Genomic DNA, 24,276 nt, shown 5'->3' with positions numbered 1-24,276 from the left:
ATGAGTCCTACACAGGACGTGGAGGTGAGGGGGCTGATCAGCGAGATCTCCAACTAAGCTTTGTGGAACATCTCCTTGATAGCGGTGACTGCAAAGTTGCTAGCAGCGTCCACGAATGGCTTGTAGTCGGTGGAGCGCTTGGCGTGGTGCGTGGTGAAAGACTTGAACACCTGCTTGCCGAACTTGACACCAGCCTTCATCAGAGGCTTGTAGTCGAGCTTCAGAGAGGCGGCGTCACGACGTTCGGCACCGGCAGTGTGGGCGGCGGCCTGTTCGTATCCGCTGTCGACGAGGTCGCGGAAGGCTTCCCAGACAGGGGTGAAGTTGGGTGCGTCGGTGTTGTCGGCAGCGCGCTTGGTGGCAGGTTCATCGGTGGAGACATCGCGAGCAGAGTGGAAGTGCTCGTTGCCGAGTGCCTTGATCTGCTTCCAAACAGGCGCAAAGTCGGCACGGGCTTCGAGGGGGGCGGCAGTCTCGGAACCAACATCTCGACGGGCCGCTCCGGAAAGCAGACCGTTCAGAAGGTTGTCGAGGAGGCTAATGTTGATGCCACCGTGGTTGTTGCTGGCGTTGTCGCCGTCACCAATGTCACGACGCTGGTGTCCGGAAAGAAGACCGTTCAAAAGGTTGTTGAGGAGGCTGATGTTGATGCCACCGTGGTTGTCGCTGGCATTGTCGCCGTCGCTGACATCTCGACGGCCAAATCCAGAAAGGAGACCGTTCAAGAGGTTGTCGAGGAGGCTGACGTTGATGCCACCGGAATTGTCGCTGGCACTGCAGTTACCACTGCCGATGGCGTTGCCATCGTCACCAGTAACACCCGTCGTCTGCCTCTTGAAGAACTCGACGGGAACGTACTCCTCGCTGCGTCGTCCGAAGCCGCTCAGCAGACCGTTGAGAAGGTTGTTGAGCAGGCTGACGTTGATACCGCCCGAGTTGCCACTGGCATCGCAGTTGTCGCTGCCGATGCTGCCGTCGTCGGTGGTGCCGGTAGGGTTGGCCGTCTGGCGCTTGCCGAGGTTCATGCCGTCGCCGTTGAGCAGATCGCGCGCAAAGTTCTGGCTGAGGTTGGCAGCACTTCGTGCAGCCGAACTGGCACCATCGGTCGACGAGATGCCAGTAGCCGAGGCTTTTTCTGCGGCGCTGCTGGTGGCGGAAGCCTTGCCGGCCGACGAAGAGCCCTGGCTCGGGCTGGGGCTGTCGGCGTAGCCGAGAGCAGACATGATCTGCGAAAAGGCGTTGTCGACCATATCGGTGGGCGAAGCGCCCTTGGCGCTGCCCGTTGCCGACGCGGCAGTGGCCGCAGAGTTGGCGGCGGACGAGGTGGGAGACGACGACATCGACTGGATGAGCTGAGGAAGCTGCTGAAGCAGCATCTCGATCATGGGCAGAACCGACTGGAGAATGTTGGCGTCGCGCTCACCGAGCGCGTCCATGCTCCTACGGACGGCGAGGTCACGGCGACCGTAACCTGGGCATCCGGGGCGGTACATGCCGTCGTTGGGCGTCGGAGGAGGGCAGTCCTGAGGAGGCCAACGAGCGGACGAGGTCGACGTGGTTGTGTCGTCGTTGCCACGCGACGCCATGGGCAGCAGCGTGTTGAGGATGGTGTCGACGACATCGCGAAGAGCGACGAGCAGACCCTCGACACCCGAGCTCTGACGCGCTTCGAGCGACTCGAACGAGCGCTTCTGGGCAGCAGCAGCGGTAGTGGTGGTGGAGCTTTGGGCGGCCTTCTTGTCGGCTTTCTTGTCGCCCTTCTGCTTGGGAACAGCAGTGACGTTGTGAGCCATAAGCCCGTCCACGGCCTGGGTGATGCTGGTAGCATTTCGAAGTTGAGCACCAAGTGCTGCGAGCTTCTTCTCGACGGGCGATTTGCCAGCAGCAGTGGCAGCGCCGGTGGCGTTGGTAGCATTCGTGGCTCCACCAAAGACGTCCGAGCAGGAGTTATCGGTGTTGCCAAAGAGAGCATCGAGGATGCAGGTGACTTGGTGGATGGCTTGCTCGAGCTGGTCGGTGCTAGCCTGTCGACGACTCATTCCACCACCCTTACCCAGAAGCGTGATGATGAGGTCGCGCAGAGCAGCAACCAGCTGGTCGAGGAGGCCTCGTCGGTGAAGCTCGGTGACCAAGGCAAGGTCGCGTGCCTGAGGGTCGAGGTGACCAAAGTGGACGTCGATGGCGCGACGAAGATGGGTGACAGAGTCAAGACCACGAGCCTGGATCGGCTGCGAGCTAAGAGCATTGTCGATGCCGCGTGCCGCGATCTGGCTCTCGTGCACAGAGCGGAGTGCAAGCTTGGAGGAGGTCTCCTGACCGGTTCGGAGAGGAGCAGCCTTAACGGCGGCGGCCGAAAGCGAAAGAGCTACGGTAAGAGCCTGGGTGAAGTGCATGTTTGCGAGTCTTTGTAGGAAGGAGGAAGAAGTCGCTCGTGTAGGAGGGGAGGTGAGAAATCGGCGATGAGATGGACGAAGTAAGACTCGAGCTGACTAGGCTAGCTAGGAAAGCAACGAGACTTGTGCTAGTTCGAAAAAGTGGAGTCTTCCCCAGGAAGGCCTCGAGCTTGATGAACGGTGGTGGACAGAGGTAGGAGGAGCCGAAAACGAAAGTGCGCAGAAAACCGGACAGATGTGGGGTGGATCGGTGAGGACCAAAGGAGCGTGTTTGACTGCGGGGGTGGGATAAAAGAGAGTGACCGCCAGGGTTCACAAGGAAAAGATGGTACGAAAGTTGGTCTGGAGAAGCGTGGAGAAAGAGGAGCTAGGAGAAGCGAACGCAAAAGCAAGGCAAGGCAAAGAGACAGATTGAGACGGGGCTGGGAAAAGAAGAGAAAGGAAGGAGGAAAAGCCGGAGGGTGTGCTCACCTTATGTATCGTTTCCAGAGACCGCAATGAGCAGATCTGTGCGCGAATCGACCTCAATGTAGACGTTCGACGGTTGAATTTGGTGACAAGTGGATACTGCAGCCGGATGTGGCTCCTGTTGGAGCCAGGACGGCAACAAGGCACAGGCCAGAGATACGGTACCGGAGTAGATGGATGGGTCAACGTTTCCATGAGCCACGAGAGCCCGGAAGAGTTGGAACGGATGTGGAAGGAGCCAAGGTAAGGGCATAAGCGAGGCGGTTGGAAGCGAGATCCGGTGAGAGAGACTAGTTCCAACGATAGTGTCGAAGTATTCTCCGGCCTCACATCACGCTCCACCGACACGTCCGGAGCTCTCTCATTTGCAGTGTCGTAGTCATCCGGCCTGCAGCTAGCATACGTCTTGCTTGATCGCCGCTCGCTTTTGCTGCATGCAGTGTGCCACAACCCGAGCAGACGTGAATGTTCAAACGACGTCGGGAGACCTGCGTTCATGAACCCGGTGATCTGATCTCGACAACGAATCGCTGGCATCCTTCTCAAATGGGGGCCTTGATGTCAACCGTAGGGCCAAGCAACTACATCCTCGAGCAAACATGACGGTCTCAGGCCACCTGCAAAGCGTCGGACAAGATGTGGATGTCGTTGGATGACCGAATAAGACGGCGGGTGCGATGTGCCAGAGTGAGTGAGTGAGTGAGTGAACGAGCGACTGTACGCATCGGCACAAGCATGATTCATGACGACCATGCTGTGTGGTGCCACATCGCACATTCAGAGACGAGATCCAACGGACAGGACGGTGGATCAGGTGCCAAGCGTTCGAGCAGCGGCGGCTTCTGCTGCAGGGTCAAGCCACGCTATTAGAGGTATCCTGCGATATTCGACAGATGGCAGCGCTATATCAGATTTCACTGTTTCGGACCGCGCCGAAGGTTTCTCGGCCAACTTGATCGGGTCGATCGACGAAGACACTCACGCCCGATTCAGATCTCAAAACGGCATTTTGCAGCCTGGATTTGTTCAACCTTTTTTCAGAAGAGGGTTCGACCCTGAAACGGCAAATCAAAGGGCGCCGTCGTGAAAGGTAACCTCAGAATTTTAGACTCGGAGTCGGACAGGAGAGCTCGGATGGTGGTGGCGTCTTTCTGGCGGGCTTCGATTTGGCTGCTGAAGCTCGGCGTGCACGTCCGGTTGGCCAAAAAAAGTTAGTGCATCGCGTCCGGGGGAAACCGCAGCAAGGCGTGGGCGGGCACATGCTTCCTTCCAGGCTTTGGATGGCACGGCTTCCACTCCTGTGTCATGTCTGCATCCACCGTACCCATCCGCCTCCTCAGCAGCACCAGCAACATCACCAGCACCACCATTGCCACCAGGTGACGCTCAGTTACTAGATCGGTCCGCATTGTACACGCTTGGATACTCGCTTCAAGACGTCAATACCGCCGCCATCGTCGATCATCTCGATCATCCATCCGCACGGCTCGACGACCATTCACCCCGTCCCTCTACCCGAATCACAGCATTGCTTCGTCACTTGCCTCCATGTCGTCTCGCTGCTCGACATAGATGAGCGTCCTTCCGCCTTTCTCACGCCCCTCGTAACACTCCACTCGCCGCCTAATTGAATCGATCGAGCCTTCTCCTTGTTCCTCGCCCACCATGATCAACCCGTTCAGAAAGCGCCAGCAGAAGAAGGCGGCAGCCTCTGCGCTAGCCTCGGCTCCCACATCGCCGCCGACAGACTATGCAAAGTTTCCAGCCGGTTCTGATCTACCTCCTCGTCCGGGCATCTTTATCGCCTCCATTCCTGGTCTGCCGCGTTCATCCAGCTTTTCTCGGCAAAAGCGACAATCAGCAGCTCAACCACAAGGTGCCATACCGGGGCCCTCTTCCCCGCAAGAGAAGAGCCTGGACCGCGTCCTGCCCCCTGCATCCGACTACCGTCAGTCCCTCATCATGCCTCACCTCACCCGTAGATTCACCCTCCTTCGCGCTCCGGACGGCTCGCTCGTCTCTCCAGAGGCTATGCGTGCTCATCTTCGCGCTCAACGCGCACGTGCAAGAGCTGCCAATCATGCTACTGGCTCTGCTGCAGCCAATCAAATCGACTTTCTCACCGAAGACGAGGAGAACGAGATCATCGAACAACTCAAGGCACAGGCACGCGCAGAGGGTCGTGATTTCGATCTAGAGCGCACCACCAATGCTGTCACCTCCGACTCTTGGCGCAACGGCTTCGCAGCCGGCACCGACGGCTTTGGCTCTTGGGGTCCCTCATCCACCCACGGCTCAAATAAACTCTCCACCCTCGCAGAATCCTTCGGCGACTTTTCTTCTTCCGCTCACGGCCATTCATCCACGCACGGCGATACTGCTTCGTCGGCATGGTCACCTACAAGGACCGCTGGCGGTAGCTCCTTCACTGGCAGGAGTACTGAGCGAGATCACGCCTACTTTCGCACTGTCGGAAAAGAGCGCGGCACTTCTAGGCCCGATGTTTCGCTGCCATCGCCTCTGAGGTCAGGTCCTGCTGCGACCTCGTCTCAAGATATTGTTCTCGCATCTTTGACTGCGCCATCAGGCTCGAGCGAGATGAAGGAAAGTCCCATGCCCGGAGCTTTTGCCGCGTCCGAAGACGGACACACGACTCAAGCAACCTCCTCAACCGAACAAGACCACCGACGTTCCGACGCCATGACATTTGCGGCTGGTGCTCCACCAACGCAAGATTCGAACCTGCTTACCACCCTGTCACCCGAATCGTTCAAGCGCGTGAGCACTGCGCTCGATGAGGTGTTCGGCCTCATAGCCTCTGAGCGCCGCCCTTCGCCTAGCGTGCCTTCAAAGTCGGCCGCTGAATCAAGCCAAAGACGTCAGAGATCGTCCTACGACAGCGACGCCAACTCCTTCACCTCTGCTGTGTCCAACGTGCGTGCCCTCGATACCGAGCACGCCAAAGCCAGAGTTGACGATGACGGCCATGACGCTGATCGCACCCTCACCGATACGTTGACGGGCTTGAACGTGCACGATCCCAAGGCGAATGACGCCGCCCTGGTCTCACCACTTCCTGGGCCCATTCCTGGCTCCCTTCCGAGCACTCGACAATCCGGCATGCCAGAGTTGCCACTCTTGGGACCAATCCCGTCGCTCGTGGCTTCGGACAGTTCGCAGACGATCAGGGACGTCGGCACAGACGCTGAAGCCAATTCAACAGGACTGGCACCTCTTTCCAACGCGGGGAATGCTCAGTATCTCTCTGCATCACCCCAATCGCATTCCGGTTCGAGCCTCGCACAACAATCGGAACGCAGCTCGGTCGCTACAGCCAGAGATGCGCAATCAGGCCCATCCCGGGTCGTATCCACCGCGTCCACCATCGGACCTTCCGGGGTCAATAGCAACGATACTTCGGCCGATAGGGACGTCAACCATCTATACCCTGTCGCAGAGCCTCCGTCAACGGATCGACACCCACGCGACGATGCCGGGTCACAGCTTGCTTCCACGAGCAGCTACCGCCAGCAAGACTTGCACGCAGATCGTACTCCAGAGATGAAGTTTGCTCCTTCCTTCGTCAGTCCCGCTCAATCGGCATTGTCACGAGGCGACTCCGTCGTCAGCAGCGGCTCTGTTCGCTCTAGTCTCACCGGACCATCTGCATCGCATACAGGAACACACAGTCGGAAATCTTCAGCCGACAAGCTAGCTCTAGCCAGGTCGATGGCGCCTCATCCGCACCTGCGAGAGCAGCCTTCACTGTCCAGCATCCGTCGAAATTTTCGTCAGCACAATCGATCCGCTACCGGCTCGTCAGAGGGCAGCCTTCTCGGCGGGCATGCTTCTCGCAGATCCTCTGGCGCCATGAGTCCCCCTCCGATTCTGAGCCGCAGCGCTCGTTCTCCCAACTATTTTCCGCCACCTACCTCAAGCGTCTCGATGCACGACTATGCATCTGGCTTCAAACCGCCTTCTGCCATTTCGCCTGCTGCCGCTGCCGCTTTGCAGTCCATGACGAGTCAGGTCAACACAGCTCCTCAACTCGCCCGAATTTCCGTCATGGAAGCTTCCAGCGCTCTGCATAGCGCCCAGAACACACGCAACTCGGCGTCAACTGGCCAAAGCGCAGCTTCGCCTCACGTACCGAGCCTTGCAGCTTTTGCGTCTGAAAGTGATCGTGCAGCCGCAACAAGTTCGCCGGAAACCGGAGCCACCAGCACCAGCCTTCATCAGCGCAATACTTCCCTGTCCAGCAACAAGCAGCCCCCATCCGCCGATGAGAGCTGGTCACCATCCACGTACGTTCCAAGGCCGGCGCCGCTGCCTGCGTCGCATTTCTCGCATGGTGGTGCCTCTCCGTATGAAGGCAACAGAAACGGGCTGATGCCCCAGCCTCCTTCGGACCCACAACAGGCTGACAGATGGCGCGCCGTTTACGGCAATAAAGCTGCTGACGCTGCCAGTCTCCTCACTTCTGCTGAGGACGTGTCCGCCGATCCAAACGAACACGAGGACCTGTGGGACAAGATGGCATCAGACTCAGCACCTCAAGCAGAGCGCCCTGTGTCCAACCTCCCATCCGGCCTCGCTGAGGATCGACTCGCAGAAACCGGCATCACCTTTGGTGAGATGGCAGCCTTTCAAGATCGTCTCATTCAAACCGCCAATGGTGCAGAGAGGGTTCCTTCTCTTCCCCGCTTCCCAGCCGACGCTCCTTCTCATGACCAGCTTCAGCAACAGAAATTCGCAAAGGCTAAGTCGCAGGGTCTTGCGTCGCCCAACATGGTCTTTGACGCCGGGTCCGGATGGTCAAAAGTAGGCGGAAACTCTGACAATGCGAGCGGTTCTGCTTTTGCCGGATCGAAGGCGGGAAACATAGAAACGAGTCGTGACGCGCCCGTGCGCAGCAGCCTGGCCAGCTCAGTTCTGCAGGATCCACCTGTATCGCCACGTGCCGTCATGTACGACGTCACTACGAGCCACCGTCCCACCTCACCTCCGTTGCACAGCCGCAACGGTTCACTCAATGGCCTGCCCAGTCTTTTGGAGCTTAACGCACCGTACGGACATCGGAACCGGGAGTCGATCTCCTTGTCGCAAGCCGTCGACCAGGCTTCCCGATTGCCCCGTCATCCGGCGTTCAATGCCGGTCTCATCGCCGAGGATGCCGAATCGAGCCAGGATCAGGATGCACAGCATGCTGTTGCTCCTAGTTCAGTACAGCAGCATCCTTTCAACGTGGGCTACACGAGTCCTCCACCCGTATCAGGCAGTCTACGCAGCGCCGATAGCTTCGCTTTCGCTCGAAAGCCCAGCTCGGCCGCCGTTGGCGATTCGCCTCGTCACCAAGCGCAGCCTTACCAACCCGAGGATGTGTGGGACAGATACGGTCCTCAGCAGGGTGAGGCGACGCCGGATCTCCACAAAACTAACATGAGTCCGGATTCCAGCTTTCAAGGGTTGGATCCATCGCGGCTGATGGATGACATTGCCGCACAGACGAGTGCTGCCACGCGAGCGCTCAAAGGAGTAGATGACGGCAGCGTTGCTACGCCGCCCTTCAGGACCAAGAGCATTTCGCGCAAGAAATCGTTCAAGAAGGTCACCAAGCACATCTCGTCACCGCAGCTCATTTCCACGACGCAGAAGCTGGACAACGCCACTCAAATTCCAGCACCGCTCGAGACGCCGAGCGCACCGAGCCGGAGTGCTAAATGGTCCAACAGGTCCCCAGGCTGGGGTAGCATCGGGCCTTCTGGTAGTGAAGTTGCCAAAAAGCACGCCAAAACAAGCCCGTCTGGTCCATCGCAGATGGGAAGCTTCGGCAAGAGCAGTCTGTACTTTCACCGTCGCAGGTCGAGTTCGTTTGGTCACGAGGCCAGTCCCAACCAGAGTTTCGGCACGCCCGAAGGCGAGATCGGCGCAACGGCTGCCGCCGCAGAGCCAAACAGCGCCAGCGACCGAGCTGCAGGAGTCCATCCGAACCATCCCTACATTAACGGTGGTGCCAATGGTGGCAGCTTGTCCCGTCTTCTCTCCAAGGTCAGGAGCCGTAAAACCGAGCAGTCTTTCGGAGGCGCAACCATCGAGCCGTTTCCGCCTGAGCTCAGTGCTGCTGCTCGCGCATCCGAGTCTTCCTCCACGGGACAGCAGCAGCCTCCCAAAACGCCAGAATTGCCGTCCTTACCGCCCGTGGAACGCTCGACGCCATGGACATTGCCTCGAATGCCACCTTCTCCATCATCAACAGACCGAGGAAGCAGTCTACGCTCGCCATCTTCGCAGTATCCGCTGATCGATTCGACGTCCTTGCCCCGGACTAGGACCAAGAAGCGGACGCCAATTGTGCTCAAACGCGAATCGGAAGTCATCCTGCCTGGAGATCCCGGCTATATCCCCACCGCCATTATCGGACGATCTCCCGAAGAACGCGCAAGGCAAATCGCAGAGCAACGTGCCCAGATCGATGCTCCCTTGACAGCTTCACAAGACTCGGCCATGACTACGATGACGAAGGCCGGTTTAACTGAGGATTCCGGACTGGGAAGGACGACGGACACGACGCTCGAGAGGCCAGGCGCGCACATGGACTACCTGCACGACGGCTCTTTGGGCGGTCTGGCTCCGCCGGCTGAAACAGCGTCTCAAGATGACGACGAAGCGGCTACGCCCAGACCAGCATCTCCCATGCATGCTGCCACTGCCGGAATTGCCGTTGGTGTTGTTGGCGCCAGTATTGCCGCCGTTGGCACGGCTGCTGTCGCGGACAAGGAGCCTGCTGACGGCGATCAAAGCATCGACGATGCTGCAGACACCACGCTGTCAGGCCCGAGCCAACCGCAGCCTCTCGCAGAACCCGCAATCGAGGGAACAGAAACGGCAGACGCACCATCGACTCGCTCCGTCGACGCCCGCAAATCGTTGCGTGACACCATCGTCCGTAGAACCATCATCATCCCCGCTGGACTCGACTTTGGCGATCAGCGACGCTCGCTCTTCGGCTCGAGTCGCAAATCGCGTCGCTTCGCCGGTGTCGGAGATGAACCCGTTCCCCACAGTGGTGATACCTCCAAGAGTTTTCAATCTGATTCACCCGCTGTGATTGACGATGCTGCGCTGCCAGCGCATCAGAAATACTCGAACGACGATGCCGAGCAGCGGCAGAAGGAAGAAGGCATACCGACGCTCAGCTCGAACTCGACGCTGCATCCAGACTTTGGCATCGATGGCAGTTCGCGTTCCAATCGAGCCAGTCGCGTCGAGAGCTCCTACGCCGGCAGTCTGTACGACATGTACATTGGCAGCGGAGCCAACGGCGAAGAAGTCGAATTCGGAAGCCCCGGATCTGACGTTGCAGAGTTGCCGTCAGCCGGTCGCCGATCCATGGCTACGCGCGCTTCGCGGATGCCCGAGACGCGACGTCATATCGAGGTGACCGAACGAGCCGACGGCAGTGTGGTTTGGCAAGTCATTGCAGGCTTGGCGGACAGGGGCAGTGTTTATTCGGATTTCGATCCGCGCTCGAGTCGTCATTTGAGCGATACGGCTGCTTCAGCCGTGGGCGGTGGGGGCGAGCATACGGTGGACGGAGAGTTGCTAAGCGGTCCACCGTTCCGCTCTCCGGCAGGGTTGACGGATGACGACTCGAGAAGCTTCTTCACCCGTCCTCGCGCAGCTGGGGGCAAAGCGACGCAGCAGCATCCATTGGCTTTCACATTGGATCCGAATGAGCCTCTGCCCAGTCTTCCCCACTCCGCCGGTCAAAGAGTCAGACAGGACGTATTCGAGATCGCCAATCCCGTCCGTCCGGAAGCAGCAAAACTCGACGCCGATCCCTCCTCCCCATCCTCCACGGAACCAAGCGCTGCCGCCTCACCCACCCGCATCGTCTACCACAACGACGCCCAACTAGCTTCGCTACTCGACGTCCTGGCAAAGGGGAAAGACTCGGCCAAATTCCAATTCCACATCGGTCCGCATCGCTCGTCCATGTTCAACGGCGGTCATCTCGGTGCAGAGCAGCAGGAGGATGGAGCGCAGGCTGACGAAGGTGAGACCTCAGCGGATCGGGGGTCGTCATCGTGGAGGGGACAGGAGGACGTGTTGGATGCAAACGATATAGAGTCCCATCGCAGTCGGGTGGAGGCCGAGATTTATACCTTGCTGAACAGACACGCTTTTGTAGCTAGCGAGTGAGCTTATCGAGGGGAAAGCTGGGGCTTGTTCGCCATGATATACTCTCTTTCCACCCAAGCATGCCGTTCTTCCTCTCTTGACGCTCTCAGGACCTCCTCGTTTTGTCCGAAAGGTCAATCCCCAACTCTCTTTTCATAGCGAAAGTGTGACTGTGTCAACATTCGTGGATGGTGTGGTTGAAGTTCTCCCCCTGTCACCTGGAATGCTGCGTGTGCGACGCAGTTTGACTCTCCTCGAAGAGTTGTTGCAATGAGTCTTTCACCTCATCGCATCAAAGGTGGCCCGCTCGACCGATGCAACATCTCTGATCCACTCCGTTCACGACACCACCAACCTCCAGATCGTCGTTTCTGACGTGTAAAAAATACATTGCATGTCTGCTGAACGTTCGCTTCCATATCGTAAGATCCGCGTCTTGGGTCATCAGCCGTGACTATTCGCACTGCCCTCAAAGGTCTCCGCCGACGCCGTGGAGTTCCTCCCAAACGACCTCCTAGCACCGCTCGATAGACGCCGCAGAGACCTCGCGGGTGAAAGAAGCATTCCTCCTCCTCCTTCACCATCATCAACCTGATCGCCGCCATCATCGTGCCACGGTCGACGATCGTGCAACGGGCTAGATGCCTGACGATGATCGCCGGTGCTGTGGCTGTTCCTGCGCCTCCCACCGGAAGCACCGGCAACTCCGCCGAGGGCACCGGAGCTGGCTCTTTGTCGGAACGATTTCGGTATCAGCCTGTTGAGCTTGAAGCTCGAAACAGATCTAGCGGGCGAGGAGTTGCTACCTCTTCTCGCCGGCAGATGTAGGAAAGGTGAGGATGAAGCCGAAGTGGTAGAATGTAGCGTCGTGGCATCGCCACGTTCGGTGGATGGCGATTCGTCGCTGTTTCGGGATCGTCCGAGTGTTGGGAAGCCACGAGCCAGGTCATGATCGGCGAACGCTTCGCGTTGGGGCGTACGCTGCGAGCTCAAGATATCTTCTACATCGCTCGTCGAGTTCCGCAAGGCGTCCGAACCGACGGAAGCATCCTCATCGTCGACGGTCGCATTGTCTCGTCCCCACGCGTCACGAATCTGACGCGCCAACGTCTGACCGGTACCGTTGCGGCTGCGACTGTGCCCTTGGTGCTGCTCCGCTTCGACTCTGCCATCTCCGTCCAGGTCGTGCGCACTCAAATCGCGGATCCGGTCATCGTCGTCATCGCTCTCCTCGTCACCATGATCGTCGTGATCCTGGTCATAGACGTCATCGGCGTCTTCATCGTTGTGCTGATCGCCGTATCTGTCATCACGGAAGCTGAATGTGTCAGTCGGCGATTCGACCAGATGACTGCTGCCATCGAACGAGGTCTTGCTCGTCGGGGTCGGCGGCTCGACGGAGATATCGAGTGGAGCGAGCGAATCCCTCGCGCGTGAAGCCTGGCGAATGGCCCGGATGCTCTCGATTGCATTGCGTTTGCGAGTGGGTCGATGCGTGATGATGTCTCGCAACAGCGACGATTTCTGATTCCACGCCGCCTTGAAAACATCCTTCTTGAAGTTGTCCGCCAGGTCGACGTACCCGAATGTGCTGTTGTGGTACTCGAAGTTGGGCGTGCGGAAGACGAGATCGTAGAGGTCGGTGATCGACTTTTGCTTCTCGCCCTTGTAAGACAGACAAAAGATGGTTTCCGAGATCTTGACGTAGACAAAGGTACGGTAGGCAGATGCCCGCGATCGCATCTCGGCAGCACTGCGTTGCGCGATGGCAAATTGGTCACCAGGGCGTGAATGATCGGAGCAGTCTTTGTCCTTGGCGCTGCTAGGCGTCCCGGGCCTTGTCTTTGCCGAATTCCTTGCACCCGAAGAGCTCCCTGTTTTGGTCTGCGCGCGGCCCGTGATGCTTTCGTTGTCGTCGTCTTTCGAGTCGTCAGACGACGGACGACCAGCGGACAGTAAATCACTAGCGGACTCGCTGCGCGAAGGCAACTCCGGATTGGACAGACTCTGAGTGCTCGCAACGGGGCTGGGCCTTCGCGAGGTGTCTGTCGAGTCGGTGTTTGGTGCAGCCGATTTGCGACCGCCCAGCAAACGAGCAAAGGCAGACTTCTTCTTCGCCTTGATGGTTCCCAGGGCATTGTCCTCCTGCTCGAGGCGCTTCTGCTCTTCTTCCTGTTTATCGCGCTGTCGTTTCGTGCCAAAGATGTAGTCCATGATTTTTCGACCCACAAGCAATTCTATCTGGATCTTGACGGGATGCAGATTGAACTCAAACATGTCGACGATCGAGATACCGCCGACAGGAGGCAAAACACTCCACATGGCGTCCAAGAAGCGACCCTCTTTTGCCATGGGGTGGTTCTGAGCCCGCGTATGCTTGGTGATGATCTCAGTGAAGAGCGCATTAGGATCGACATTGAGTGCCTGTAGATCCTGAACCGAGAGCGTGTTGGCCGCCGAATTGTCGGCCTTGTTCAGCCACGAGAAGCTGATGCCCCGCAGAGCCAGCTTGGCGACCAGCTGACCCGCCTCGTCGCCGAGCATGTTCCATGCAACCTCTTGAGCTTGCGTCATGAAGCGCAAAGCCGACTTCTTCTCTCGATCGGCACCTCCCTTGCTGTCCTGCGAAGTGGTGATGGCGTCCATGATCAGGTTGAGCTCTTCTACCAGGTCCACCATCTCGCCGAGCAAGGCGACAAAATCTGCCTTGCCTCGATCGTTGAGTCGATGGGACACCAACTGGTATTGCTCCACCAGTGACCTCGAGTCCCGGATCCGAAGTTGAAGGGCCGTGACAATGTCGGCCAGACCGGATACGTCGGTGAAGTCGTAGCTGAACATCATCTCTTCGAGCCTCTTAGCGTGGTCGCGGTGGGCTGGGTCTCGATACAGGATCAAGTCCGTCACCACGTTGTAAAAAGCAGCAAAGTGCTCACTGTTGGCTGAGACCGAAAAGCGTGGGCAGATGAGCAGAATCATGTCCATGTGATGGTGTAGATGGTCCTGCACCGGCTTGCCGTCTCTTCGGAACGTAGCGACGGATCGCGACGAGTCGGATAGACGCAGCTTGTTGAACTTGTCGTAGTAGAGCGTGGCGTTCGTGTGCGGAACGATCCGCTCAAAGTCGCATGCGTGACCGTGCACATCGACCAAAGCTTCGAGAGGAAGAGATACAAATCCGTGCTTTTTGACCCTGCTCTGAGCCCGAGAGCTGGGATGGTAGCACTGGAGGCTGTCGAGCACAAAGCAGTTGCGTCGCAGGACAATGGCGTTGACAGAGTCCTCTGCGCAGCTCTCGTCTTGAACCGTGTAGTTTTGCAGACGCGCGCGAAGAGCAGTCACAATCACAGTGGAGTTGTCGTCGATGTCGCTTCTCAACACCACTTGCGGCTTGAGCAGCAGACAGACGTTGCTCTTGGCTACGTTGAAATCGTCCGAGATGCCATCGGTTGGTCGGAACTCGCCATCATCGTTGCTGGTGCCTGTCTCATCAGGTCGACTGCCCATGCCAGTCTTGCTGTATCCATTCTTGCCCATCATATTGCTGATCGTGTCCTCGAGCATTTCGTGCAGTATGTCCAGGCCATCCCCCCCTTCTGCATTCGGAGTTTCAGACTGCGGGGTTCGATCGGCGTGGCTCGAATGCCGCTGTCGGAACTGTGTCGAGTTGCGATCTCCCTTGTCCTTCTTTTTGAGCAGATCTCGGATGTACCTAACGGCGGTCGCTGTCATGTGGTGTGCGTAGCCTCTACGCAGCCGCGAGCTGTAGTAGTACTTGAGTAAGAGCGTACGCGTTACGTTGCTGAAGAAAAGCGTTGGATTGTGGGCGACATAGCGATTGTCGAACGTGCCGAAGTCGTGGTACATAGACGCCAGGTCGGCGGCGTTGGCCGAAAAGTTGCGATCGATCGAGGTCGACCACTTGGGAGCAGGATGTCCATCTGCATGGGCGCGTTCGACGCGATCTTGACTTTCCTGCAGCCGGCCGAGGTGCGTAATGAAGCCGCTCAAGATCCGCTCGCGGCCGTGCAGATCGTTGAGTCGATCGTGATGGTCGTCAGAGCGCTCCGAAGTGGCCTCGGAAACGAAGCTCCCGTTGTCGCTCGAATTCAAAATGCGATCGATCTCACGGCGGATGGTGTGCAGCCTGTCCTGCGCGAGCTTCCGTTGGATGCTGTACGGCTTATCGTTTTGACCAACCATGCAGGTGTGGGTGACTTCGTTTCCAAACTTGCTGCGCTCCAACCTGCCAATGAGCTCCTCCATGTCGGTTCCAGAATGGGAGCGATCCTTGCCTCGAGCGGCGTCATCCTTCTCGTGCGCGCGGCGTTCCCGTTGGGAATCGACTTTGCGGTAGTAGTTGAACTGAGGGCACGCCAAGGCAGGGAACATGCGGACCTTGGGCGAAGGATCTCTGATCGTCTCGGAGTCAAGCTCGACAAAGTCGTTCATGTCAATCCAGACCAGCTCATCGTCCGAGATTCGGGCGTCTCCGGCAAACAGATCGTCAAACATGCTCTCGCCGATCTCAGGGTCCTCCACGGCTTCGGCCATACCGGCATCCTCGCGCATTCGGGCCGCCAACGTCTTGAGGTCGATCGCGTCGCACTTGACCTCGGCCTCATAGAAGGGCTTGTGGAAGATGACGCGAGGCGCACCGAGCTCCGGACGATCTTTGACCGTCTCCTGCTGGCGTTGGTGCATGTCGAGTGTAAACGAGTCGACGCGAGCCTTGACGCCGACGTGTGTGCGCAGACCCCTTGCCCAATCGTCCTTGTTGAATTGCCTGTACTGGTGGGCGATAAAGAGCGGCGCGAGATCGATCCTGTACTTGATCGTGCCCAGAAACCGGCCGAATTTGGGTGATGGAGGTGGGCTGTCCGGGAAAAGCTTGCCGACGCGAATAGGAAGGCTCATGGCGCTGCTGAATAGTCGCATCCAAGCCCAGAAATGCTGCCAGGCCAGCGGAGAAAAGTAAAAGTTGTTGAGCGCTTCGACTTTAGCTACGTCTTGACTGCAACCATAACCTGGGATGCCATTCTTTGGGGAAAAGACAGAGAGAGCGAAATGCAGATGGTGCGACCGCCATCCACGGAATGAATCCCGTCGCTCGCTCTCCGGAATGGACTCAAAGTGTTCGTGTGTCTTTGGAATCACGTTCCAATGGCTGATGCGGTCGAATTGGCGGCACTCGCGATAGAAGGCTTCGCCATGGCATTTTGGACTGCGAGGACATGTCTCATCGTCGCAAGTGCGTTCGCCATGCAGCCCTGCACCCCACCGAACGCCGTTGGTGAGCTTGATAACGATTTTGCGAAAGGTTGGGTCCCTCATGTATCGATACATGCTAGATGTGAAGGATGCATCCGTTGACTTGCGGTCGTATGAATCGTGGTAGCTCCCCTCGCCGTCGCCGTCGCGCGAACTTTGTGGTCGTTGTTGATCCCCTCCTCCAAGCACGCCGGTGGCTGCACGATCGACATAGTCGCACAGATCTGGCACGGCGAGTATGTACTCGTGACTGAGGATCTGGAAGAACTCCTTTTCGGGATTCTCGTAGCCTACGCGGATCTCGACTCCGCCCTTCCATGATTTGACCCAGCCCGCACCGAGTCCTTCGATGCTGTACGGATCGCGGCTGCCCTTCATATGTATGTTGAAGCCTCCCTCATCCTCGAACTTGAGGTTGATGTGTCCATGGAGGATAAGGGGCAGCTTGTCCCAGAAGCCGAGCTTGGGCGATGGGTCATGCGGAGGGGGGGTGATTCCATCTATGACGCGCATCACGTCTTGAATGGTCGGCTGAATCGACTGCCCCCACACCACTCGAGTGGGATACGGCGTCCGCAGCCTCACAGTGGGTGTGCCGTACACTTTGACCGACATCGCTACCTTCGGAACGATGATGCCGTATTCGACTGCTTCCGGTCTCCCTGTGGCAGCTGGCACGATGACTGCCGGTACGTGTCGGATCGACTCGGGGCCTCCCAGCGCTTCCGCAAGGACGAGATCGCCTTCGAAGGTCCACGCCTTTCGGGCATCATCCTCAGCACGATGGGTGGGAGGGATGTGTAAGAGCGGCATGGGATAGTCGCGTAGAGTGACTCGCCATTCCTCCATTTCCCACTTGATGTGGAGCGGAACGATGAGTGAGTATGGGATGTCCTTCGGCACCCCTGCGCCTTTCTCGTGGATGAAGTCGCGCAGCTCATCGACGGGCGTATGCGCTTGTCCGACCTGCAGCGAGACGCGGTACATTGTTGAACGAAAGAGAGGTGCCGCTCTGCCGATCGGCAGCACTTTGACCGGGAGGTCGTCCAGACTCCTAGACACAGGAAAACGACCGTAGATGTTCTTCAGCACTGCCTCTTGGCGTCGCGTTTGCTCGGACTGAGCGTTGGTGTAGCGTCGGACCCAGCTGGACGAGTTGAAAGCATCCAGTGCGATCTTGGCTTGGTCATAGCTGACATGCTCCTCCGGCGATCTGGTGGAGCGATCGTCGTGAGAGGCAGTGGCGGAGTCGCTGTCGTCCTCGAAATCGCTCAGAATGGAGGAGCTGGAGGACCTTATGCTACCATCATCAGGTCCGAAGCGGAAGGAAGTCGAGCTGTTTGCCCCCTTCGACGCTGCGATGGCCTCAGCTTTAGCAGCGAAAGCTGCGTCCCTCTCTTCCCTCGCAAAATTTTCTGCGAGACCCGCGCGCCAGACAAGGTTGAGCTTCGTTTCAAACGGATCGTCCTCTGCCTCTAAAGTCAGCACGCGCAACTTGAGGTTGATGTCAGGGAGCAGCTTCGGATCTTCGGCCTCGGGCGTGATGACGGAATCATCTTTATCATTGAGGAATTGGTAGATCAGCTGCTTGGTTGCCTTGATTGCTACCGAAGTGTTGTCGATGATCGGAAAGACGAGATATCCGTATGGAATACGTATGAGGGCCGCGTCGCCGCTGACGCTGATTTCACGCTTCTCATCAGGCAGCTTCGGAGGTAAAAGGAATCGCCAGTCGCGCAGACGTACCGCTTCTTCCCAGATGTTGCCCTTGGTGTGCTTCGGAGACTCCACTGCTCCCAAGACTGTCTCGGTGGAGATCGATAGTCCGTTACGAGGGTCTTGACGTACTTCGAGCCGACGTATTCGCATGAATATACGGGTCGATCTGGGTAGCGTGACAAACGTGTGCACCTCCTTGACATCGAATCGACACGAGATGCTTGGCTTGAGATGCTTACGCTTCGTTTGTGGCGGCTTGTGCGGCGACATCGCCTTGGTCGCTTCGTCCCTGGCGCCTTGTGATTCTTCAGCTTTGGCTCGAGCGGCAAGATGTTTGAAGGTGGCAAACGCCAGGAGGAAGCAATACGTGTGGAGGATGTCGATGTTGAAAGAGACGAGGTTGGTGTCCTCGGCTGTGATGAAGACCTCATCTTCGCTTGTGCCCGCAAGGCCGACTTTGTTCTTAGCCTGTGGAGGCCTCACCACCGCTTTGAAGGCTGCGTACGGCATGAAACACACAAAATTGCTGCGATCCTGCTGCTGCAATCTAGCACGATGCTGTCGGCTCTTGTGCAGACGGCCACCATCCTTTTCAAAGGACCAGACGCTGTCGGCGAGCAAGGAGGTAGCTGGACGTTCCGACGTCTCCTTCTCGTTGACTTCTTCTTTCGGCCACGCTTCTCCCTGGGGTGCTTTTGCCTGCGCGAAGCTCTCGGGAGCGGTACCTTGGGTGTGTTGTTGGGTGGCGAGTTCGGCGTCGAGGATCGGGAAGATGCCCGCCTGATGCAAGACGACGCGCGTCAAGCAGACACGCCCGTGCCGCGTGGCAAGTGACAGAGCTTGCAATTGAAGATCCTCGGAGAGCTCCAGAGCGGTGCGAGAACCCCAATTGACCATTTGAGGCGCGGCATTCGTCTTTGTTTCGGTGACGCCTGCGTACTCTACGACGATGCGATCAGCCTCAAACCCGACTCCGCGAGCCACTCGGTCCTTGAGTCGGCGATCTGGACCGCCGAGGTGAGCTATCGTACGACCGATGGACATGTAGAGAGCTAGACCTCCGGGCAGACGCTCCACGAGCGATTTTGCGGTTTGCTCTGGACTGGCTTGTGCGCTCGCGGCCTGGCCGTTCTCCGTCGGCGGATCCGTCGGCTCGTTCTGTGCAGGGTGTTCCGCCGGTGGTTCGCCTCGGCTTTTCTTTACTTCAAGGATGGAGGCAGCGATATCGGCGTAAGTATCGAGCGCCGTCAGTTGCCACGCTTCGATGTCGACATCCTCGATGTTAGCTCTGAACTCAGCCACGGTATCTGGCGCAGAAAGTTTCGGAATATCGTTGCAGAGTGACGAGCCGCGAGGTTCAACGTTGCCTGGAATCCGACCCGAGCCGAGGACCTCGAAGCTATGCAAAGCAAGGAGATGATGCTGCGAACATTCAGCTGTCGGAGTGCCCTGGGACATCTGTGGTCGATGGAACGACCTCGACGCATCTTCAGAGCCAGCGCCCAAGGTAAGGAAGGACTCGATGGCGTCGATGCGAACAGATGTCTCGAATTGGTATCGAAGACTGAACCGAGTTTCAGCTGCTAACGAGGATCGTTGACTATAGCCGGGAATCCGTACCTTGCCAGTCTTTGCCATAGTGTCGCGGATCGAAGGTCGGCGTTCTGTTGCCGATGGCCGTCCACCGCCTACTTGAGGGTGTCGCTGCATTTCCTGCATGCGCTGCAATGCTTCCTGCATCGGGAGGCCGGTCTCAGCGTAGCGTTCGGCTGGATTGGCGGATGTAGTTGATGCTGATCCATTAAACAAGACGTTGCTTGTCCCTGGCGAAGGGTCACCCGAATTCCTGCTGGTATCGCTCTCGCGGGCTCCGAACGTTTGGCTGGCCTTCGCGTCTTTCAGACCGCTGATCGGCCATTCCAGATCATCACGTCTGAGCGCTTTATAGGCGGCTCGCTTCTCGGCCGCTGGTCGCTTGACGTATTCGTCTCTGTACTCGCCAAAGAAGACAAAGTCGACGTTAGGGACGGTCAAGGTTAACTTTCTCGAGCACGACTCTTGCGCTCGGGCCTCGGCCAGCTTCCGGCTTGCATCGAGCAAGAGCGAAATGCGCGAAAGATGAACACCAGCAGCAATCCTAGGGACGCGGCGGAGGCGTTCGAGATCTGTTCTTGGGCGCGCTGGCTCCTCGATACCAATCTGGATACGTCTGAGTCGCCTTCTCCGGCTGAATTCGTCTGCGATCGGGATGATAGCAGTGACGTCCTCCACAGAAACGTCTGTTTCAACGCCGCCAACGGCAGCCTCAATCGCTATCGCGTGCTCGTTTGGATCGCCCTCGAGAAGTAGACGAGAGACTTCGGGAGAAGCAGCGAATAGACCAAACGGTGTCCACGAAGATCTCGCTACAATTGAGATATCGCCGACAGAAAGCAAGCGAGAGCCGCGACCGTGTCCACGTGAAACGCAACGTATGTCGATGCTGGCCAAATTCAATTCTGTCAAGAAGGTCCGTCGGTGCTCGATACTTTTGGCTCCGTGTGGTAGATCCTTGCGATGCTTTCGAAGTGGCGAGGAAGTTGCGTCGCTCTTCGCCTTGTGCCTCGCCCCCTTGCCTGTGGACGATTTGGTAGGCAGGCCGCAAGTACCCAGCCAGCGACGATGGAGGGCATCTCTCGGATCGCTCTCTGTGAGCTCGAGATTGAAGCCGGCGATGGACACGCCGAGCTCCCTTGAGGGTGGCGGTGCAACGCCCGTTCCATCTTTGCAGTCGGAAAGCGAGGCTAAAAGGGCGTCTGAAGATGCCGTGACACGAAGGGAGGGTAGTGAAAGCGCCAGCGACGAAACCATGCGCAACGCGTTAGAAGCAACAGAGGGTCGCTGCTGCACGAGGTGCTTGGACAGGACTGACCGTTGATCGTTGCTGAGACCGCTTCGAGTCGGCGCCAAACCAGATCTGCGCGCCTTGCGCTCCTCGATGACTTGCATAACTCGATGGGCTGCATCCAGGCCAAGGGCGATGTTGCCGAGCACGAACCTGGCAGCCAAGGTGCGTTCGCCTCCCAACGCCAAGCTTGAGCCGACGAGCAAGCTGGCGGTGAGTTCGGTAAGACCAGAGACTGACGCAATCCTGGCTGCGGCTGGGATGGTCTGAAGCTGCTGTGGAGAGAAGCCCTGGTCGATATGCTGTCGGATCCAACCGGAATCGGCGTGAAAGTCGGACTCGACCAGAGGCTCCAGCGCCCAGTCAGCCCAACGATCGGCAAGGCCGCGCAAGGACCTGGAAGGCACCCTGGACAGACGAGATGCGCTGCTGCTACGCGCTCGTCTTGGCTGCGTGGGACGGGTAGACCAGTCGAGGCTGTCGTCGTTTGATGTCGCCAGCGCATCAAGTTCGGCATCGGACTGGCTTGGCGACATGAGACTGGAGTCTGCGCGTTCTTGAGGAGGCGAGAAAGCCTCCGCTTTTTCAGGGCAGTCTTGCGGGCGTGAAGGGTGAGCAGGCTTCTCCTGAGGCATGAAGTTCGCTTCAAAGAAGTCAACACTCTCGATGCGCAAATGGGCTGCCACGGTGCTGGGAGACATCCCCGCCACGAGGTAGGTGGCGACATCCCTTGCTCCAGAGCCTACTCTGGTGGGCATCATACGCATAGTTCGGAAGAAGCTGCTCCAGTTGAGTGTTCGGAAGTACGAGGACGCCTGCTGCACATGGTCGACATCGTGATGTGTGCTCGAGGTTGTCGCGTGAGACGGAAGGAAGTCCGGTGACATGGAAAAGGTAAGCCCGGCGCGACCGATGCGAGCTACGGCTTCTGCTTCCTGAACGTAGATTTCGATGCAATCCATTTCGATGGAAATGAGCGAGGTGAGAACAGGGAGGCTCGAAGTCAGTATGAAGAGTGCAGCTCGGAAGGCACGAAGAACGACGCCCTGGAGGGTGGGCACGACAGCACAGCGAAACCAGTTGGCCAGTCCCAGACATGAGTGGATCGACATGAGACCAGCCCGGTGGCAAGTGAGATAGAAAGAGGCTGAGTCGTGCGCATGGATCGACGTGGGCGGGGCAACGGCAGATTCTTGTTTCGAGGAGCGGTCGTTGACGGATTGGAACGAGCTTGAGAATGTGCGTTCGCCGCCCAGTGAGGGTGACATGGGGGGACTACTCATGAGTTGTTGCAGCCTGAGTTCTTCGAGCTGTTCCAGTGTCAAGGGCTCGCTCGATCGTTGCTCCCGGTCGGCACCTTTCGCCTCGGAAGAAGCATTTGCGTCGCTGGATTGCTGTGGGCTAGAGCGAGGGACTCGCACACCAACGCCTTGCACGTGCACTGTGACGATGGCGCCACTTTTTGATGGCACGACGCTGGGATTGTCGTGCGTCTTGCGTAGAAAGTAGGGGAGATGAAAGGAGGCGTAGACTCTTTGCACCTTGATCTCGAGCTGATTCTCACGCCTTGAGAAGGCGGCGGAATCATTGTGAAAGCCTTTGGAGCGATACTCGATGCCGCGGATGCCACGAATGCCAGCTCTTTTGATACGCAACTTGCCTCGAAACAGGATGCGGGGTAGACGAGGCAGTATTGAACGAAAGAAAAGGACGGTGAAGAGGAGACCGAAGAGGAAGGCGCCCAAGATCCTCCATACCGTGTACGAAACGTCTGTTGGGGGAGCAGAGGCGCCCGAAGCCTGTGATATGGACGACATTGTCGTGGCCTCTGTGAGATGTGCTGATGGCTCAACGGCAAGACGGGCGATACGAGGCTTCCTATCCGTGGATCATGATGGCGTTGCTGTTGCTGTTGCTGGTGCTCCTGCGACTCGGAGAAAGGTGCTCGATGCTGGAAAGTTCGGCGCAGTCACAGTGGGTCGACAAGACACCAACAACGATGAAGGTGCTGCGTGCCGTCACAGATTCGAGGTCGGCAGAGCTTGATGGCGAATAGTTGGTTATGGATGATGATAGGAAGGACGAGGATGAGAAGTAAGCGCAACAAGGAGGACGTGCGCACGGCGACCAAATTCCTGACAAGCATTACTGCCAAAAATGCGAGACCAATATCATTCTCCGTTGCTCTGGTCCCGCCCACACGGCTAAGTTTCCTTGTGCACTGCTTGCTCAAGATCGTGGCTTTCACAAAGATCCGGACTCCACTACTGCCCAGCTTCAGCCATCGCAACATTCGGGTGCAGTGCGAAGCAATCAACGATAAAGAAGAATGACGGGCCGCAGTCTAGCAACACGGTACACCTGCAATTGGAAAATTCAATGGTCGCCATGGCTTGATGTTAGCCTGCAAAGTCGGAATTGCCGTCCCGCAGCGATGCAGCAGCTCATACGCTCATGCGCGTCGGTGGAGGCGGGCCATGCTTATGCTCCACATTTTGGCCGCTGCATGTATGCTGATTGGAATAGCACCAGAGCCCAGCCACCTCTGCTGCGACGCCTCCATCGTCCGTCATTCAGAGCCTGGCTGATTCATCGGCTGACTCGAACGGCTATCTACTGGCTCCGAGAGTGCTCAGCTGGCTAGACACAGAGAGGTGGCAAGTCTCGAGAGAGAGAGCAGTGCGCAGCAAAACCTGACCTATATAAACCTATCCCCCCTTGCCGGAAGGGTTCTTTTTCCCCCCTCCTCTTCTTTCTTTAGGGTCCGATGTGCCGGGCGAGGAGGGTCAAATTCCCTCGAAAAGGTGAATCCCATTCTTGGCGTTCGCCAAAGCACAGACAAAGCATCGCGGGACGACACGAGGAATTTCGACGTCCTCTGCTTCTTCTTCGCGACGCAAGCTTCGGCTTGGCCACGACCCTCCACGGTATGGCATGATGATTGCCACAACAGCAGATGGACGCAAAGAGGAGCTGCAACGTCAGCTCCAAACGCTTCAGGTTTTAGAGTCGGAGCTCGGGTCGTTGAAAGCAGATGCGGTGAGTGCGATTCCACGTCCTGCGTGAGATGCGGAAGCAGTGCAGATGACTGACTTGTGGCCAATCCTCTCGAATGCTTTCTGTCTATGCTGCCGAACGAGCAGAAAGTGTACAATGCCATCCCGACCCCACTCGAGGCCCCTGTGATCCCGCACGCGCACTCTCAAATGGCCCTCTTTCCGAATCTCGATGCCAAAACAGCGCTCGAGGATGTACAGCGTAAGTGGAGACATCGCACGTCTGTTCAGCATCGAGGCAGCATAGATACTGACACGCAAGAAGCTCTCTCTTCGTGAATGCTGACCCGTCGTCCGGTCTCCT

General features: G+C 57.8%; 3 protein-coding genes across 3 annotated transcripts; 1 reads left to right on the top strand and 2 right to left on the bottom strand.

Moving 5' to 3' along the window:
• Positions 1-53: 53 nt before the first annotated feature.
• PHSY_000721 (hypothetical protein) lies at positions 54-2,393 on the bottom strand (the record flags this gene model as incomplete). The annotated part of the gene is made up of 1 exon (XM_012331355.1): positions 54-2,393. The coding sequence occupies one exon, from the start codon at positions 2,391-2,393 to the stop codon at positions 54-56; it is 2,340 nt and encodes a 779-aa protein (XP_012186745.1).
• Positions 2,394-2,459: 66 nt separating this feature from the next.
• Positions 2,460-11,316, top strand: PHSY_000720 (hypothetical protein; the record flags this gene model as incomplete). The annotated part of the gene is made up of 4 exons (XM_012331354.1): positions 2,460-2,473; positions 2,883-3,104; positions 4,544-10,917; positions 11,153-11,316. 4 exons carry the CDS (start codon positions 2,460-2,462, stop codon positions 11,314-11,316), a joined length of 6,774 nt encoding a protein of 2,257 aa, XP_012186744.1.
• Positions 11,317-11,486: 170 nt separating this feature from the next.
• Positions 11,487-24,188, bottom strand: PHSY_000719 (potential mitochondrial protein Fmp27; the record flags this gene model as incomplete). The annotated part of the gene is made up of 3 exons (XM_012331353.1): positions 11,487-22,715; positions 23,775-23,889; positions 24,010-24,188. 3 exons carry the CDS (start codon positions 24,186-24,188, stop codon positions 11,487-11,489), a joined length of 11,523 nt encoding a protein of 3,840 aa, XP_012186743.1.
• Between the last annotated feature and the right edge of the window lie 88 nt (positions 24,189-24,276).

Source organism: Pseudozyma hubeiensis, assembly GCF_000403515.1.
Source record: "Pseudozyma hubeiensis SY62 DNA, scaffold: PHS9, whole genome shotgun sequence".
Taxonomy (NCBI): domain Eukaryota; kingdom Fungi; phylum Basidiomycota; class Ustilaginomycetes; order Ustilaginales; family Ustilaginaceae; genus Pseudozyma; species Pseudozyma hubeiensis.
The sequence above is the reverse complement of the archived record's forward strand: the minus strand, read 5'-3'. Positions and strand labels throughout refer to the sequence as shown.